Consider the following 20,987-nt stretch of genomic DNA (forward strand, 5'->3'; position numbering starts at 1 on the left):
ATATAAACTCTAATTTTTGCCCCCTTTTTACGGCTAGAAGCTTCAAAATTCATCAAATTTCATCAAATAGTTACGTTTACGTCATATATTGTTGAAATACGTGATTTGTAGTCATAGTTTTTACACGCAGACCACAAAAAACCTGAAACTTTGGATCCTCACACAAAGTACCTACCTGTTTTTTATTTTATATTTATCTTAAAAATCGTTACGGTATGTAGATCTGTTCACTATATATTTCTTATCTTATACATCCGATTATTCGGAGATTATGAGCGGGATAAGATTATTGTTCAGTCCCATTCATGAAAGGTATGAAGTCTTCGGCACAGCCGAAGACAGTCCCGTTCTTACTTGTTCTTTTTGTACTCAAGCAGGTTCGAGGAAGACCGGAACCGTTTATACTCGTGCCAGGCGCTTTGCTTTGCTTGTCTAAGGGTTGAGAGCTCAGCATTCCACCACAATGGAGGAGTTTTTGTAGGCTTGTTGGCCGTTGGTGGTATGGATAAATTAGTGGCAGTTCTTATACTTTTTTGTATGCTCTAGGCCTCTGAATTAATGTTGGCAGAAAATGGGTGAGCCCCAAAGAGGACACCAAGCATTGAAGTCACCTGCTAAGACAAATGGATATGGAGTTGTTGGAAAAAGATTATTAAAGTCAGATTGCGTAAAAGGTTGATCAGGTGGTGAGTATGCGCATACGATTGTTATTTTGCTTGTGAATAGGATTTCTATAGCTAAGGAAGATATTTGGGATTGAAGCGGGTAACATTTATGTGGTATGTGTTTCTTTATCATAATAGCGACACCCTGTTTGTTTGAAGTGTTTTGAGGTAAATTGTGGAAGTAGGCCATATAGTTCGTAGGGGCGTGGGGTATGTTATTGAATGCAATGTGGGTTTCAGTGAGAAGAATAATTGATGGGTTGTAAGATTTGATAAGAATTTCCAAATTTATGTAGTTATTATAGAATCCATTAATGTTCCACTGTAGTAGAACAAACATATTTAAATGTATATATAGGGAAGTTGTTGTTGGGGATGTTGTGTTGATATTTATTAGGAGTTGGTTACGCTGTGTCTGATGACGAGGTATGGGAAAGGAAAGGAGGGAGCTAAAATGAGAAGAGGTTAGATAACTGGGAGATGTAGTTATAGGGAGATGAGAAAGAATTGAGATATTATAACGAGAGAGGATGTTTGCTAAGTTATTGTCAAAGTCTTTAGTTGAAATATCATAGTTCATAAGAGTAGAATTATCTGCGTTAGGTTTGTTTGCTGTTGATTGTTTATGAAGTGTTTGTGAAGAAGCGAAAATATTGGATGGAATAAATTTAAAACTCTGATAAAGAGAGACGGCGTGTTTTTTATGAGTAGAGGGGGGAGAGGAAGTAAGATTGCGGTTTAACGTTGTTTGTTTATTAAGCTCAGAAGAATGTTCTGATAAGTTGTTGTTTTCAGATTTTGTTTTATTTTTGTTATCATTTACTGTATTTTCTAGAGCATTGGAGTACATTGGAGAATGATGTTGGATTGTTGGAAATTGCCGTTTTGTCGTTGTATTTGTAAAGTTTTAATTTTTAGAATTTCTTTAGCTTGTTTAAGTTTAGGGCATAAGTTAGAGGAGGACGGATGCTTACCAATGCAGTTAGCACACATTATTCTTTCACAATCACTAGGTGAATGAGGAGGGAAACTGCAAGTAGCGCATAGGGGAAGATTTTTGCAGTGCTTTGTCGTATGCCCCAATTTTTGACAAGATTTGCATGCCATGGCGTTGGGAATATACGGACGGACATTTATAATTCTCGAGGCGACGTCAATATTTTCCGGCAACTGATATTTATTGAATGACAAAAGAATGCAACCTGTGGGTTTAGTTTCACTGTCTGTTGTTCTAGCAAATTTTGTATACTGATGTTACTCCATGTGGTTTAAGGCCTTCAATAATATCGTCGTCGCTTACGTTGGTGAGGAATGGCGCGAATATTGTGCCCTTCACACTATTGAGGTTATCGTGCAGCTTTGCTTTGATTTCGCGTACTCCAGTGAGGGATCTTGCAGTCAAAAACTTGTCAGCGATATTAGTATTTTTGACAAGTAATAATAAGTTTCCATCACGAAGTTCCGAGATTGTGTTCACTTCTTTGCTTATAGCTTGAATACCTTTGTGGACGTCGAAGCAAGAGGGGCTAGTAAGAGGCTTTTTTCGTCTTTAGCATATAATACGACATATTTTGGATCGTCTTTTATCAGTGTAGGTAAATAAGTTTGTGGTATTGAAGGTTCAGGTTTTTTTCGTTTAAGTTTTGAGCTCGAGGACAGCAGCTGTTATCCCCGAGGTTTGGAGCCCCAGGGGGCGTTATGTCAGCTTAGCATTAATTACAAAGTGTAGGCTGGAATAACTTAGGCGAGAAGAAAATCAACGAGAGCACGTATTATTCACTTTTATATAAATATGTCACGCTATACATACAACCGTTCGCTTTGAGTGTTAGCCGAAGACTGCCCAGCGAAGATGTTTACCGACTCAGTGTGGATTAGGCTTACGGCCTCCTTATGTTTATCTGGATCAACCGGCTGAGTTGGTAGGTGCCGTATATCATCGTAGTGCTCAAGGAGATGCTTCCTTAACCCTCGAGGAGTCGGCGCTAGATCAAGCAGTTATTTGCAAAAACTTCCTTAAGGTAAGCTCTTTTGCCTCACTATATATGTAGGTGGTATTAAGGGGTCATCAGAAGACATGCCTGCAGCCTTTTCTAGTGTGTTATTTTTCAGTCAGGCGACTAAGCCAGTGACGCGATCACATGAGCAGTCGACTAATTGCTTTTTAAGTTGACCTGCGTGAGGTGAAAAAAACATAAGATTCGTCAATTGAAGGGTCAGGGCCAGTTGCAATAATCGTGTAATCGTCGGCATAGGATATTTTTTTAATAAATAATCACAACAACAAAAACAGCAAGCAGCCACACTTATGTACATGTACATTCCATACACATAACCAGCAGCTTGAAGCAGAGAGATTATGTAGCCAGCAGCCAAGAGCAGAAATTTTTACTCACACATACACACGCATATGTTAGAAAAAAACATAAACTACAGATATACATGTATATAAGTAAATAACTAAACATGAGATACAATTGTTTTAGAAGGCATCTGCGTTTGATTTATACACACTAGAAGTGAAGTATAATTGAATTTGTGAAGTACTACACGAAAAGTCCAAATAAAGACCATTTTGCAATACTGAAGGTGCATAGTTATTAGGAATTTCACAGAATTCGTTACAATTGCTGCCAGAAGTGGGATTGTTGAATAAATTCCGAAGATTTCGAATACAACTTGGGCATGGCAAAGTTAAGTGAATTGAAGATCCAGCAACTAAAAAAGCAATTGGAGAACCGTGTATTGAATACAACCGGCAATAAGTCCAAACTTCAAGCACGGCTACGAGAATTTATGCAGTCAGAAGGAATCAATGTTGAATAGTATGTCTTTTATCCTGATAGCGACGAGACAACAACAAAAATGGAAGAAAAAAACGAAACATCGGCGGCAGTCACGAACACAGACTTGTACATGATTTTGGCTGCAATATATGCACAAACATCGACAGTGGTAACTGGAATCCCAGCAGACTTATATGACATCTCATCTGGAAGAACAGAAGGCATATATGTCATCACAACTGGAATCGCAGAAGACACGTATAACATCCAAATTGGAAGCACAGGAGAAGCGCTTATCATTGCAGGTGGCACAAATGTTTCGCAGTTAGAAGCGCAGGATGCAAAAATCGCTAAATTTCAGGCAGAAATCGATGAGCTATTCCAGCGAGCAATCCGAAGGTAAATACTCCATCTTTTGACAGCTCTGTTCCTTTCGAGGTATTTAAGCTTCAATTTGAGAAGATGTCAGCAGTGAAAAACTGGAATGCGGAAGATAAAGTTGCTGCACAGTTCGTGGCATTGAAAGGGCCTGCAGCTGAAATCTTGCAGACTATTCCAGAGAACGAACGGAAAAGTTATAAAGTATTGATGGCCGCTGTCGAGAAACGTTACGGAAGCGAGCATAAGAGACAGATATACCAAATGGAGTTGTTGAACCGCTTTCAGAAGCCTGGCGGAACACTGCAAGAGTTCGCGGCGGACATTGAAAAATTGGCTCACCGTGCAGGAAGCCAGGTCACATTGCACGTCATTGCGATCTTAATCCTAGTGGTTCCAACACCATGGGTGGTCTTAAGTACAAGGTTGGAGGAGATAGGCAATAACGAGCCAGATGCAAGGATCGAGAGCTAGCTGCAGCTATTGAATGTCCCATTATCTCTGTATCACAAATCGGAAGGAAATCGAGCAGTCTTATATTAAGAGGAAATGTGCCTGGAAAGGAGCTTTTACTGACTGTAGATACGGGCACATCTCATTCCATAATCCAATATGATTAGGTCAACAGGAGAGTAAAGCTATTACATGGAGCATGATTGAGTACGGTCACTGGTGAGTATATCCAAGTCCAGGGAGAAGTGGAATGTCTTAATTGGGAAGATCATGGTTCTAAACAAATTCGAGATTTTTGATGAAATAACATTGGGAGTTTGTGTAGTTTGTGTCGAAGACTTTCTCTGGACATATGTAGTCCGTTTTTGACAAGATTCGGGAGTTGTTAATATTGAGCAGGATATGGCCGTACCCGTATGTACGCTCCCTTCAAAGGCGCAAATCTCGAAGCCTTAGGCCCCCTTGAGATGCCGTTTCCTTGATAAATAGATCTAACGGTGGAACATTGCAAATCACGTTTAAAGCGTCCGAGGGACACGACCTAATTGCCCCCGTGATCGCTCCGCAGGCAGATCGTTGAACTTTCCCTAGCATGTTATTTATGTATTTCACCTCCACCGTCTTCCACCATACGAGTGCCCCAAATGTCAGAATTGGTCGTATAACTGCCTTATACATCCAGGCCATGAGGTCTGGCCTCAGACCCCACTTTTCACCTAGCATTCCTTTGCAGGCATACATAGCCCCGTAGGCTCGTTTGACTCTGTGCTCTGTATGATACACACATATGTACATATGTGCATACAGCAATGCATATAATGAAACAATAGAAACATAACGTAGATTGCGGCGAATGATTGCAGAAGATGACTACGAAAAAAGGTCGACGCACTGGCATATTTCACCTTTCCATGTACATCAATGCTTAACCCTTAACAACGGTTATTCGTAAATATCTCAAAAATGTTACCATAGAAATCAGGGGGTGATTTTACATAGGAATTTCATAATGGGGTCTCTGGTGCATTTTGGCTGTAAACCAGTGATATCAATACTTTTGCAGCTCTAGAAAGCACGCATATGTACAAATACACAAATTAAAAGTATGGCAATGGACAAAGGGAAATGTATGTTAGCATATAAGCGTGTATATATATTATGACGAATATTAGCAACACTAAGGGATACTATCATCTCTAAGCCGATGCTAAGCAGTAACTTGTATGCACATAAATATGTACGTACACACAGCGGAGAAGAGACGCACAAACACATATCTTATCTGAGATGCTCCCAAAAGTATGCAATTATAATTGTGGAAGTGTCGCTCACAAATACACGCGCCTTTGATAAGCTATACACGGGCATCTGTAGTTATAATTATATAGCAGTAACTAAGTAAATTCTGGAGGAGCCTAGAAGTATGCAAACGAGAAATCACAGAGTATAAATGGCCGCAACAGTAGAGACGCGACATCAGTTTCATTTAAGCAAGCTATTAGTTGTGAAGTATCAGTGTTATTGTGAAGTACTTTAATAAAGGCCATTTTGCATTAGTAAATAGTGGTGTTATTTATTCAACAGTTTAGCGATACGAACGTTGGTAGAAGCAGCAAATTCCTTACAATTGGGTCAGAAGAGGAATTGTTGAATAAATTCCAGAGGACAACAAGGACATGGCAAAGTTAAGTGAATTGAAGATCCAGCAACTGAAGAAGGAGTTGGAGAGCTGTGGATTGAATACAACCGGCATTAAACTCGAACTTCAGGTACGGCTATGAGAGGCAATGGAATTAGAAGGAATTGACGTGGAAGAGTATGACTTTCATCTTGATGGCGATGAGACAACAAAATTGGAGGAGAAAAACGAAACATCGCAGGCAGTTACCAGCACAGACTTGAACGTGACATTGGCTGCAATATCTGCACAAACATCGACAGTGGCATACCAACTGGAATCGCAGGAGAACCGCATAACGTCAACAATTTATGCACAAGAAACGCATATTTCACAAATATCGACACAGATTACATCCAAGATGGAAACTCAACTGGAAGAAAAGAAAACATATATGGCATCCCAAGTGGAAGAGCAAAAGACATATATGACATCTCAGTTTTTTTTTTTTTTTTTAATGGACGTTGTGGCAGCGCGCTGCCCTCAAGTGGCCCAATGAAACCAGGCTAATCCTGTTCACGCGATCGATTTATATATATATATAATAACTTTTTTTTTATTTTATTTTTTTATTTTTTTTTATTTTGCCGAGTCTTTGATGGGCAGCGGTTTGTCAGCCAAGCGTAATACTTAAAGAGAACAGAAGGAAACGTATTATACATTAATTTAGAGAGGTGAGAACAATCTTTTTTATAGAAAAAAGGGAGTCCGAGCTATCAAATGTGTTTGAGTGAGAGTTATAATATTGGCATAAACGCCGAAAAGGTTCGTTTTGTTCGAAATTCGTTCTACATTGTTTCAGCAGAAGAGGTTTGAAGTGTCTCGATGTCCGAGAGGGAAATTTCTTAAGGCAAATAGTAAAAATTGTTTTTGTATTGATTCGAGACTGTCTGCATGGACTTGATAACGCGGATTCCTCAACCGAGGCACATGATTTGAAAAGTTTTACATCGTCTGCGTACATCAAGATTTTTGAGTATTTAATTGTACCAGATATATCGTTTATGAACAACAAGAACAGAATCGGACCAAGATGGCTGCCCTGAGGAACACCAGAAGAAACATTGATGACCCCAGAAAGTGTATTTTTAAAGATTACTTTTTGCGTACGATAACCAAGATACGAAGAAATCCAGCATATAAGACGGGGTTGAAACCCGAGTTGACTGAGCTTATGAATAAGTAATGGGTGTGATACTTTGTCGAAAGCTTTACTGAAATCGGTGTAAATTACATCAGTGTGAAGGCCTTTTCTAAATCCATTAGAAACGTGGGTGGTAAATTCTAGTAAATTGGTGATAGGTGATTTGCCCTTGCAGAACCCATGCTGCGAGCTTGCAATTATGGGGGAAATAGAGAATGTTATGCGAATGAAAGATGATGCTCCGGCCAAGAAAGTGTTTCTATCGGAACCCGCCTATGGAAGCAGAGGTAGAGGGCGGCCCCCACTCCGTTGGAAGGACCAGGTGGAAAACGATTTAAACTCCCTTGGTGTGACCAATTGGCGCCGGTTGGCGGAGCGAAGGAGCGACTGGCGCGCCTTGTTGGACGGCCATAACCGTTTAGACGGTTAAGCGCCAATTGAGTAAGTAAGTAAGAGAATGTTAGGTGGTAGGTAACAATAGCCTCAAATAACTTTGGGATAGCGGATAACTTTGCTATGCCCCGGTAGTTTTCTATTGAAGACCTGCTTCCATTTTTATGAAGCGGAATAAGAAAAGATTCCTTCCATATTGTTGGGAAAACGCCATAAATTAAAGATAAATTAAATAAATCTGTTAGCGGCTGATAGATGTTTGCAGCACATTTTTTAAGAAAGTGTGTCGGGATCCTGTCGGGGCCGTATGAATATGATACTTTTAAAATTTTTAAATAAGATAATACATCTTCTGAAGATATAAATGGAGCTCTGATTGAATAACATGAATCAATATGGTATGGGTATTCATTAGGTGAAACTTTGGTCTCAATAGAGTAATTTGATTTGAAAAATTCCGCAAAGAAGTCGGCGATCTCTTGATCATCGCTGGAAATATTATCTTGGAATTTCATGGATGATGGAAACCCTTTCACCCTGCGTTTAGAGTTTACGAATCCGTAAAATGCCTTCGGGTTGCCAGTTATATTTCTTTTCATTTTACAAAGATAAGCTTTGTAACACTTTTTGTTCAATTGAAAATACTTGCAGCTTAGAATCGAGTACTGTAAGTAATGGTTATGTAAACCCGTCTTTTTGAACAACTTGAAAGATCGAGACTTTTTATTCTTTAAAATTTTCAGCTCTTTAGTGAACCATACTTGGCTTGTATCGGAATGTACACAAATCCGCTTAGGTACGTATTTTTCAAAAAGACAGTAAATGGTATTGTAAAAGTGAGAAACGCTTTGCTCCACATCAGCATTAAATATTGGCCACACTATTCGAGATAGATCACGATTTAATTTTTTAAAATTGGCCTTCGCAAAGTCGAAGCGAGCTGAGCAGTTGAAAGCACAGGAGGCCCGCATATCCTCGCAACTGGAGGCACAGGAGATAAGGGTAACATCGAAGCTGGAGGCCCAGGATACCAAAAATATTACAGTTTGAGGAAAAAATCGAGGCCGAGGTGGATGCTTTGAGAGAACGTATCGAGCAGTTGCAACTAAATCGCCTAGCAGTTTCAACGAGTAATCCAAAGGTAAAAACACCATTCTTTGACGGTTCTGTGCCTTTCCAGGTCTTTAAGCTACAGTTTGAGAAGACCGCAGCAGTGAACAACTGTAATGCTGAAGATAAAGTTGCAGCTCTATTCGTAGCATTGAAGGGGCCAGCAGCCGAAATCCTATAGACGATTCCCGAAGGAGAGCGGAACAACTATGAAGCATTGATGGCCTCTGTCGAGAGACGTGTTGTATTGTATTGTATTGTGTATTCTTTATTTTCTTATAAATACGTACAATTTTCCAATTAGTACAATATATATGTAAGCGAGCATAGAAAACAAATATACCAAATTGAGGTGCAAAACTGTTACCAAAAAGCGAATGAGACTTTGCAGGAGTTTGGTTCGGATGTTGAAAGATTGGCTCATCTCGCAAATGCAGACGCACCCTTGGAATACACCGAGAGGGTTAAGATTCAGAGCTTTATAAATGGCATACGGGACGTCGAAACAAAGTGAGCTACATACGTAAACCCAAAGCCAACATTCGCAGAAACGGTATCACATGCTCTGATTCAGGAAACAGCGCCGCTTCTTTCTGTGTAAGCCAGTTTTCAAAGCACGCCGTGTGGAAGTAGAAAGGGTAGACGCAATTTTGGAAGCTTTAAAAGGAAAGCAACAGAAGAATAATGGTGCAATCAAATATTTTAAGTGTGGAAAGCCAGGGCATATTGCACGTCATTGCAGCACCGGTTCTGGTAGTTCCGACTTGGCTGGTCGTAAACCTAAAGCTGGAGGAGATAAGCAAGAGCGAGTTAGATGTAAAGATCGAAAACTTGCCCCAGCTATTGAATGTCCTGTGATATCTATCTCGCAAATTGGAATAAAATCGAGCAGTCTTGCCGTCAAAGGAAAGTTGGATTGCAAGGAGCGTGTACTGACTGTAGGTACGGGCGCATTTCACTCCTTAATCCGATCTGATTTGGTCAAGAGGAGTGTAAAGCCATTACCTGGAGCAAGGTTGCGTACAGTCACAGGCGAGTATAATCAAGTCCAGGGAGAAGTAATATGTGAAGTCTTAATTGGGGAGGTCATGATTCTACACAAATTCATTGTGGCGGAGATTGTTGAAGAAATCATATTGGGAGTGGACTTCTTAGTTGACCATGACATCAAGATCGATATGCAGAGAAGGGTTATGCGTTACAAGAACCAGGATGTAGTTTGGAGGAAGGGTTCAGCATTAATCGAGTACTGGTGGAGAAGACTCGACAATGACCACGGAAGTCAACGGTAAAGGTTGATGGATCGAATGGGCCAAATAAAGCGAAATCAAAAGTACCTGTGAGAGAAACACTGGCATTGACAAAACCAAATGAATGCACGAAAACGAAGGAAAGAATTTCCCAAAAGGAATGCGAGGGTAGTTTCAAGCCAGGGCGCACCACTGTTGTGAAACGTGGGCCCGATACTGATTATGCGAAGCCAATGCGTTAAGCGCAAGCTCTGTGAAGTAGTTCATTGGCCAAACAACAGAGTGCGAGCGAACGATCCAGAATAATGAGTAGTAAGATGAAACGCAGGTACGATGAGTATAATAATTCGGAAGGTATCTTGGCGGTAGATTTAGTACTGTTATACAACCCTCACCGGCGGAAAGGTGTTCCATCCAAATTTCGGTGCAGTTGGGAAGGCCCGTACAAAGTTGTGAAGAAGATCAGTGATACCATGTACCGCATACAAACCATTGGGAAACCGCGAAATAGAAGGGTGGTACATTTGGAGATGCTAATGGCGTTTAGATCGAGAGATTTGTCTGATCGGCGCGACAATCAGTTTCATTTAAGTAAGCTATTGGTTGTAAAGTATCATTGTTATTGTGAAGTACTTTAATAAAGGCCATTTTGCATTATTAAATATTGGAGTTATTTATTCAACAGTTTAGCGATACGAACGTTAGTAGGAGGTTGCAAATAAAAGGGATTGCACTAAATTCGTTACAATATTAATAGAGTGCAACGAATATAGCGTTAGACTATTTTTCGTGTTTAATATAATTTTAGTACTTAACTTTTTAAAATAGTTATTGTAAAATTACCGACGGCCTCCGGGCACCTCTATAGAATTTTGTAACGGTATGAATTGTTTTGGGGAAATAACCGTCCGCCGACGTGCGGAAATCGTATATAAGGGCGACAAATTCGCAAGTAAAATCAGAAGCTAGGAGATAGGCTTCTTCCACTGATCAGAAACGCGACCTGAATGATTCCAATCCATTTCGTGTATATTCTTATATTCGGTAGGAGGTTTTCACTCCAACCGACGGAGAACTTAGCAGAGGGGTTCTACCTCAGCTTCTCTTATTGAGACAGGGCAACAGAATAGGACTAAAATAAATGATTATAACGTTTCTTCAGAACTCCTCTGTTTATTTTTTTGTGACAGGAACAGGTTCTCCGATCTACCCTAGGAACCCTGGACGGACTGGCCATACCTCAGCAAAAATAAGTCCGTCACAATGTGAGCAATAATGAATATGGGCTGATGCCACTGATAGATTGTCTGCAATAGATCCGGAAAAATTCAACGAAATACTGTGGTCTGTGCGATCGGAGTATGTACTGGGCCTTTCCGAATACCATCTTGTAAAATTTGGGAGTAGACATCAGCTCCTATGATCATGTAAATTTTTTCTGGAGTGTTAAACGTTGGGTCAGCAAGTTGTAACCCTTGAATATGAGCCCAATCCGTGGTTTTTGATTCCCTAGAGAGTAAGAATGCAGTGAGTTTAGGTTATATCAGATCTGTAAAGTACTGAGTACATAGTTGTACTAGTACCAAATAAATACAAGTACTTAAGTACTTCGAATGTAAGTAAAAATATAAATACTACAGTACTTGTACTTCGAATACGAAAGCACAAGTAGTTATACTTACGAAATACTTGCAAGTAAACGAAAATACTTTTTCTAATAAAATATGTCAGTTTGATTCATAAATGGAAAATCAAAATATGAGTAAAATTCATATTAGAAAGCAACAAGAAGTAAAACAACATATTAAATAAGTATAAATTGTACAACAGCTAACAATATTAAAGTAGTTTTGTATTTGCCTTCATTAGTACTAGCTTTTCAAACGAAAAGTCCGTCATTGATTGCCTTCTAGGACTACAAACAATGCCTGCTAAGGAAAATAAACGCTCTACTGGGTCGGAGGAAGCTGAGGTAGTATTAATTTTGAGTGATAGGTCCTTCATAAGATGATAACTCTGAAGCATATTGAAATCTGTTGATGTATCATTAAAATACCTGTAAAACTCTTCTTCAACCATTTTGTCAAAGTTAGGTGATCGTAAGGGTGCGGGTTGATCCGCTTCAAAACCGTTCAATACTTACCAAAGTACTTTCAAAGTACTTACAAGTACTTTACTTGTACTTCAACAATTCAAGTACAAGTACTCCGGTACTTATACTTGTACTCATTGTTTGAAGTACTGAGGTACTGATACTTGTACTTGTACTGGTACTTTTTCTTTACAGGTCTGGGTAATATGAATGCAGTAATTGTGCACGCGTATCGTTTCCTTGCTAACGAATTTAAGTTGACAGTTACCACTCTGCGAGTAGTGGAGACATGGGATGCTCCCACGCCAAGAAGGCTAATTGCGGCTGCTGAACGCTTTAATCGAAGAAGTTGAACTATTATTTCACTGACGAAAGATAGTTGTGAACCTGGAACAACCAATGCACGCGCTACGTGACGCACATGCTCAGCTTCAATTTCTACTATTGCAGTTGTTAATAAGACATTGGAGCGTTTACAACCTCCTGTGGTGGCATGGTTGACGACAGCAGCTTCCTCGCTACTATTTGACTGTAAATCACTCGGTAGAACGTTTGATGATTGTAAGTCATCAGAATCTGCAGTCACGTGGTTGACAGTCGATTTGGTAGATTTTTGAGAGACGATATGTAATAACGTATTATGGCGTTGTCTACACTTGCATGTTCCTTCTAACGAGTAATCCTTTAAGACGTGAGGGCCTAAGCAATTAAAACATAGTTGTTTAGATTTAAAAAAATTCCTGGGTTCAGTAGGAGATTGCTGGACTTTGCATCAGCTCGCCCTGTTGCTATTTTGCGACTTCACAGAGTCGTGACGATCGATTGTTTATAGTGCAGTAGCACGAGCTTCGATAAATGAAAGCTGAAAGGTCGGTTGGGGTTGCGGATGCACCTTGGTCAAGCGCCCATGCTTGACGTCGACAGGAGCTCCAAGAGTTTTCAGAACTGACAGGGTTTCGAAAACAGTTGAAAGCAACCCTTGTAATCACTTTGCAGATGTCTGCGTGAGTTTTTTCATTGTAAATAAGGCTTTAAGCTAAGTTTCAATAAGAACGCGTTTTGTTCTCATAGCGTGCAACTAATTTATTCCATGCTGGAACGAAATTATCAGAAGTGATAGCGAAGGTAGCTAGCAAACTCGCTGCTTCCCCAGATAAATTTCGCTTAAAAGATTGTAGCTTTTTAACATTATCGAGCACTGTACTTGACCCAACAAATGAGGTGTACATGTCACTGAGGGATCTCCAACTTCTAAAATCCTATCGAACGTGGGAAGATCCAGTTCGGGCAATCTAGCTCTGGTGGATGAGGTCGGGGTTACCAAAGAAGCCTCGGCTAGGACAGATCCGACGTGTGGACGTACATGTTAGCAAATATGCTCTTACTTATGTAATCATTATCTTTTATGACCTCAAATTTTAGTGCACAGATTGATTCGTGTTCACGTTCAATTCCCAAGTATTTTCCAAATGGTCAAGGCGTGATTTAATTTTAACTTTTGTTAACTCCGCTCCAGAAGCCTTCAGTATAGTTAATTTCGACTCGACTGACCTAACTGTTGATGCAAAATACTTTTGGAGCAGAAGTGTTGATTTTATTAGCCAGATCAAGGGATTACGCTCGAAGGACCAGCTTGTTCAATGCGATATTGAAATTTCAAAGTTGTCCAGGACGGCAGCGAAAATCCAAGCACCCTAACTCGCTAGCGGCAATTGAAATCCAATTATGAAAGAGCGACAGGAACAACTGGGACTTCACTTATTTCAATAAACAAAGTTAACTATACTTGGTTTCAGTTTTAGGTTTATTGATATGAGTATAATTCGTTTTATTATTAATGTATTTATGGAAAAATTGTGAGTTACAAAATTTCTGTATCAATGATTTTAAGTATAATAGTGGAATGAAAGACTAACGAAATTAATGACATGATTTATGAGTTGCCAGAGCGTTACAATAGAACTATGGTGAACTATACAATTAGTACTAAGAGATTGGGTGTGGTGAATAACTAAATTGTTTTAACATTATTGCAAGTATTATAAATTACTATAATATATTATAATTCAAATCTTATGGCATTATATCATTTCAAACACCAGTAGTTTCGGCCATTTCCATAGAAAATTAGTTTTTTCTACTTTTGACGAAATTTTCTATTTCAAAACATCCAAAGAAAATTTAAAGACTAAAACAAAATAAAGAATAATAAGTTGTTTATGTTTGTAAAAAAAAAATTTTATAATTTTTCATAGTTCTATTACATATTTCTCATAGAATATTTATACTCTATCAACAAAATAAAATAAAGAATCAAACATTTTTTAAGTTTGTAAATAAAAAATGTCATAATTTGTTATAGTTCTATTACATATTTCTCTTAGAATCATTACACTCTGTCAACAATATTGGCTCTCATATGATAAGTAACGTAAATTTATTCTATACGGTTGCCGATTCGATAACGGAACTCACGATTCGAGCCCTGGTCAGAAAATTACAAAAACAAAAAAAAAAAAACAAGAACCAGTCGGTTGGCTTTTGGTTGGCTATGGTTTTGGTATGGCATTATTGACCAATTACATTGAATTCCATAAGGTTGTTTCCATGAACTGTTTTATATGGATATGGTTATGGCATATTTGCAAGGATATTTACTCGATAATGTACAACCGTTATCCACCGTTGAGAAAATTAATTGGACTTTATCGTCCTAAGCGAAGTATCCTGGTCATAAGAAAACACTCAAATTCTTGTAAGCATAGCGTGAACAGAAAAATGATTGCAAGGGCTCTTTCTCGAGTCATACTGCAAGCAGAAGAGGCGTTGAAGAGATTTGAAAAGCACAATCGAAACTGATGTTGCCTTAACTATCCTGATGTCACTTTGCTTAACTTTTTTATAAGGACCACTAGCAAAACGGTAATTTATCTCTTTAACTCGGAGTTAGCTTCATTTGAAGGGTCGAATTCACACATTCTACGTAAACCTAACTCTGATTTAAAAAGTTGTGCAAGCTTTAATATTTAAAATTGCTATTGAAAAATGCTTTAGTGCATTAAGTAGATATCCAGTCCCCGATTTGCAAAAACCACTCATTAGTTATTGCTGTTCTCATTATTTTTATTTATGGCAAATAAGCTAAGGTATCTTCCATACATTGCATCGAATGTTTTGTCGATTTCCAACTTCATCCAATATGGTTTGAAATTTATAACTTGAATTTTTAACTGTTCTGCTTATGTTTATAAATTCATTATTCATATCAATTAACGATATATAGTCACCGCTTTGGCCCGGATTTTCAGTGAGAGTTTAAACTGAAGTTTAACTAGACTAGAATTTTACCTTACCATTTTTGATGCTTAGGCTAAATTTTTCAGAACGAATTTAAACTGTTGCAAAGTTAAAATAAATCTAATATTGTTACTACAGTCGTTTAAAAAAAATTGTACTGCTCATTACAGTTAAAGAGGACAAATGAGGAGTTGTAAAGTACAGTTAACTTACGCTAGTAGTTTAGCGTCATCAATCACAAGACGAACAGACACCTGATACCGTATCTGCGCTTCGAGGGAGATCTTAAGGCCACAATAGAGGTGGATGGTTGGCACAAGGGTGCTCAGATGGCGAACGAGGCGATACATGTGTACACAGATACTTCCAAAGTAGTGGAAGGAATAGGGTCTGAGGGATACTGTATTGGTCCGGAAGTAAACAGATCCTACAAGCTGCCAGATTACTGTAGCGTTTCCAAACGCAAATATTTGCCGTAGCCAAAGAAGCAGAAGCACTGAAAGAAAATAGCTTAAACTGCAACCGCGTTAACTTTTATATTGACAGCCGCACAGCAATTCAAGCAATAATCTCGCATAGCACAGCATCTAAATGCTTGTTAGAGTGTAAGCAGTCTCTGGAGAGAATCAGGACAGGGACAAGCATACATCTATATTGGGTACCAGGGCATATAGGAATTGATGGGAATGAAAAAGCAGATGAATTAGCTAGAAAGGGCGCATCCCTTGAAGCTTGCTCCGTAGACGTCCGAATTAGACTGGGCGAGATTAAGAGAAGGCGAGAGGTGCACATGATCGACCAAGCGGGAAAGGCGTTGGTTCAAGCGCGTGGCTGTAAAGTGTCGAAGATTATGTGTAGGTCTTACAACCTTAGACTTACAAAGTTGCGTCTATAATTACAAAGAGGGGACTGTAGACTCATGATGGGTATTCTGACTGGACACTTCCGTCTGGCGTCACATGCCTTTAAATAAGGCTTGGTCAGTGATAGCAGATGTAGGAAGTGCGGGTTGGAGGAGGAAACGATCGAGCACGTTTTGTGCTCGTTCCCTGCGCTTGCCAGGCTAAGACTCCAGCTATTAGGAGTTATACAGCTGTCAGATCTAGAAGCAGCAAGGGGTTAAAGTCCTACAAAGCTTGTTGTATTTGCCAACTTCTGGTAACACTACGAACTCATTCAGTCAGTCGGTCTAGTCAACTTTGACCGGGGTTTGAACGCACACTGAAAAACCGAACCTTAATCTCGTACTTAAAAACCTGGCCTATGTAATTTCTGTGGATAATCCCAATACTATTATACGAGTGAATAAAAAGTAAGCAATTGTTTTCTGAAAGATTTCAGAAATTTGTCAAAAATTTGTAACAAAAACAAAATTTTTAAACTGGGTTAAATCATTTCCTCCCTTTTTTCTTCCCTCCTGCCATTAATATGTTTCACTTGCTAATAAACTTATGGCAGATAACCTAGTGTGTCTACCAGCGATTCATTTCCTGAACGAATCATCTGATTATTGCTTTGAAGGCTTTCTCGATTTTGAACTTCGTTCAATGTCGTTTGTAATTTATTACAAGGACTTTTCATGGATTCTGCGTTTGTTTCCAAAACTTTCAAGGTTCTTAATAAATTGTTAATTTTTTGAGATTTCGTTAAAGAATTTGAAAGTAATATAGAGTCGTAATTTTTACGATTCATATTTGAATGTTCGGGTCCTTTTGACGGTTGTTTTTTTTTGCTACCATCCTTAGTTCCGCCTTCTAGAAATGTTTTTGATGATAATGCTAAAGACGATGATAACATGCTCTTAATATCAGTAGTTTGGTTAAGTTTCACATCTGCGAAAATAGCTGCTGCTTCCACACTCTTTTTAACACTGAAGGCTTCATGCGCCTGCACTGATTTTCTCCTTTCGTTGATTGTAAAGAGCTCGTAGTCTAAGGCCATTTTCTCGCCAGCAGTTAGAACTGAATAAATTTCATTATAGGATTTAGAAGTTTTCATCTCAACGCATTTTGATCTTATCAGCCGATTCACCTGCTGACAATAGCATTTACTAGTGCTGATACAGCTATCCGAATCGCACCATGTAGTATCTGATTGATTGTTTCCGAAATCACCACCGACAGTTCCATTCACTTCTTCAACTATGGAGCAATAACATTTATCATCCGACTTGCAGGAGATTAACGAGTCCCGATTTATGTTGGTTGAGCTCTTCGATAGTAACAAATTATTTTCGTTGTTGGGCAGTAGTCTGATCTGATCAGTTGGAAGACTGCAGTAGCATCTATTGGCAGAAGTACACGTACCGAAGCTGGACTCGGAGCAAGAGACGTAACTGCAATTGCAATTATTGTAATCTGATAAGTAACTTGTAGTACCTGCTACATACCCGCTGCTGCTGTGTCTATAAAAACCATGAAATGTGGTTTCTTTTCGCACCTCCGAACCACTGGAACGTGCATGCCGTTGAACAACAGGAACGCATTTTTTTCCATTTCCAAGATGTGCCGTTGGACTAGGTTTTTTAATTGCGCAATTATTATTTTGCTTCAGCTTCAACAATTTGCCGCGACACGATTTGAACTGGTCCAAGTAAAAAACTTTTTTTAAACTTTTCGTACCAAAAATCGAAGGTTTCCATATTTTCTAAAAATAAAAGAGCAAGAACACAAATAGTTAAGAGGTACATATTTAGGTTCAGTTCCATTTATTTATTTTATGGGGTATTCCAACAAATATTTTTGTTTTATCCTAACACTACCTTCCTGAAGTTGAGTATATGGGCCATTTCCAAATTTAACCATGGGCATTGATGATAAAAATGGGCTGCGTCTTACAACCTGTTTACTTACATGGATACATTTTTCCATTCAATTTCTTAAAATTGAATAATGTAAATGGGCGTGCAATAATTGCATGCAACAAAGTAGATATGTAGCTGACTTTTGAATCAACTAAATTTTTCGTTTCGGGCAACCCTGCATTTGTTGATATTTGGACTTTCATAAACACTATTTCATAAATCAAATAACATGTTGTAAAATTTGTACGCAAGTGAATCTAAATTGTGTAAAAAGATGCAACCAAAACAATAAAAACATGAAAATAACTTGACTCTTTATTTAATTTCTCTAAAAAATATTACTAACAAAGCTTTAATAGAAGTCTTAGTTCCGGCGAAACCGAACATTATATATATTGGTCTCCCATATATATTTAGGATACATTTAAAGAGAAATGTTAAAAAGATTAAATGATATGAAAGCTGAAGCCTACCTATATTCCTACATATATGCAAAAAACATCTTTCGTTCGCAGCTATGAAACAGTTACGGCCCTAGGAACAATGCCCTTACCAAATCTCGTTAGATTTCCTTGATTTTCTTCGAATTTCATATTGAAAGTTTCGTGAAGAGCTTAATTGAACGGAGCCTACCAGGACAACCTAAATATTTTTTTTTTTAATTTCGTACTTTGGCACTACCATACCTACATATATACATTGGTAATGAAGGCCAACGAGATAAATACAATAGCATAAATTTAATACCAAGAACTATAAATCTGCAAAATTGAAGAATGTTACTATCAGATTCTAATTGAGGGCTTGCAATGCGTTTGGATTTTCTCCTCCTTAATGTGGGTGCTGCCATGCCCAATTGCTTAAACAAATTATTATACCCATTTTCGTTAGGATTGGTCGATTTTTTTTTGTTTTTTTTTGTTCGTGTTACGGCATTAATAACATAAAAAATAATTCGGCGCAATTTAATTAAATTTGAATAAGTAAGGAAGGGTAAGTTCGGGTGTAACCGAACATTACATACTCAGCTGAGAGACTGAGAGATTTGGAGACAAAATTGTCATTTTCATGGATACTACAAATGGTAATACTAAAAAGTGGAGCAACTTGCCTTTGCTATCTTTCTTCAGCTATCAATTCGTTTTACTTGAATATTTTTTTTTTTTAAATATAAGAATTTGGTTAAATTTGTACGCATTTCTTTATCATTTTTTTAATTTACCCCTGATATATTTTCGAAGCGCTATTAATTATGAGTCCGAAATATGTGCCTCGAGAAAATCTAAACCTATGCCAAGAATGTATTTTTAGCAAATCAACTTCGAAAAAAATTTTAAATTTTGTCTTGGCATTTTCTTTATTCGGTTTGATTCGGTTGTAATACCGTTATGCGAACAAAATTAATATACTCTGTGAGCTCTGCTCATCTGAGTATAATTATAGCTGCGTTGGTTTCATGGGGTTTCGTAGATGGTTTTGATTTATAAGTGGTTTTTGATTCCATATCACATACGTTTGGGAAATATCAACGAAATTGTAGGCCAAGGGTGACGTTTTTTGGAACGATCCTTTGACAAATAAGGGAAAACCACCATGTAGGAAAATGAACCTAGGGTAACCCTGGAATATGATTGTATGACATGGGTATCAAAATAAAGGTATTAAAGAGTAATTTAAAAGAGAGTGGGCATTATTTCTATAGGCTGACGCCTTTTAGAGATATCGCCATAAAGATGGACCAGGGGTGACTCTAGAATGTATTTGTACGATATGGTGTAACGTGCCCTTAGAATTCGTTCCACTTTCAGTGCATTCAATTGTCAATTACATATTTACACGCATGAAGACCACACATGTAGCAAAATATTAATAACGTAAATAACCAATCGAACTTAGCATGTATTTCTGCCTTAGCTGCACATATTTGTTTACATCGGTCAATTAGTCACGCTGACTGACACTCTTGCCTATTTGTCACATTAACCGACACATACATTATACATACATATGTCCTCATGTGTCTAAATAAGTCATTGTAATATGCTGACTCCGCATACAGGAAATATGTACATTTTAGTTTGTAAGTATTTGTGTAGAATAAGAACATTTTGTATAAAAGGGAAAGTAATTTCCAAATAAATTCACTTATGATTCAACCATCATACTTCATTCTTTTTAATCATCTACATGGCGATCTTGCCAGTCTGATCACAAGAAAGCAAAAGTGCGAGTAAAAAAGCAAACTGCTAAAACGATCTTATTGGATAGAGATCCTGGCAACTTTTTTTTCAAGTCAAAAAGTAATGGCCACAAACTGATGCCACAAAGGCTTCACATATTATTAGAAGCTAGAGGAAATTCAACGGATGAATATATAACTGGTTCATTACTACACCCACAAATACTTTAACAAACCCAACAAAAAGGATATTCAATGGATCAACCTATAAAAAGAAAGAATGGAATCATTATACTGGCAGCAAAGCATGAAAGGAAAAAGAATACCATATGACTGGCAGCACACTAGACTGGCAGCAAATAGTTTATGTATTTAAGTATATTAAGTCTTAGAAAAAATTTGGCAACCTAACGGCTGCCCGACCGGAAGCAGAAATATTTGATTTCTGCTCAGGATATTTTTTTTAATTTCTGTTTAGGAAATATTTTCGTTTATGAAAACATTTTTTAAAATGTAAGTGTAGTAAAGAAAAATTAAAATACTGAAGATTTTAATTTAATAATCGGGGATTGCCCATATTGCTTTTTTTTAAATGTATGAAAACATTTATTTGAAGCAATTTTTTAATTTTTTTATAATTTATTTAATAATTTGGGAAAAATTTAAACAACGTGACATCAGGACGGACAAGGCGACAGCTGTTTCGATTATACCTTGTAAATCTCTTCAAAGCCTTTTCTCCCGGGAGTGGGAGTCGAA

The 20,987-nt window shown here is 38.0% G+C and overlaps 1 protein-coding gene across 8 annotated transcripts in view; it reads right to left on the minus strand.

Annotated features, from left to right (window-relative positions):
- Positions 1 to 13,811: 13,811 nt before the first annotated feature.
- Positions 13,812 to 20,987, minus strand: part of LOC137236868 (uncharacterized) — a 1,561,671-nt gene continuing 1,554,495 nt past the window's right edge. For 7 of the 8 annotated variants that reach the window (XM_067759926.1, XM_067759919.1, XM_067759925.1 and 4 more), the window contains one exon: positions 13,812 to 17,892. In XM_067759926.1, coding sequence (XP_067616027.1) covers positions 16,696 to 17,892 — 1,197 coding nt within the window. In that variant the 3' untranslated portion in view covers positions 13,812 to 16,695. The remainder of the gene's footprint in view (positions 17,893 to 20,987) is intronic. The other variant, XM_067759924.1, reaches the window with a different exon arrangement.

Source organism: Eurosta solidaginis, chromosome 1 (assembly GCF_040869045.1).
Source record: "Eurosta solidaginis isolate ZX-2024a chromosome 1, ASM4086904v1, whole genome shotgun sequence".
In the NCBI taxonomy this organism is placed as follows: domain Eukaryota; kingdom Metazoa; phylum Arthropoda; class Insecta; order Diptera; family Tephritidae; genus Eurosta; species Eurosta solidaginis.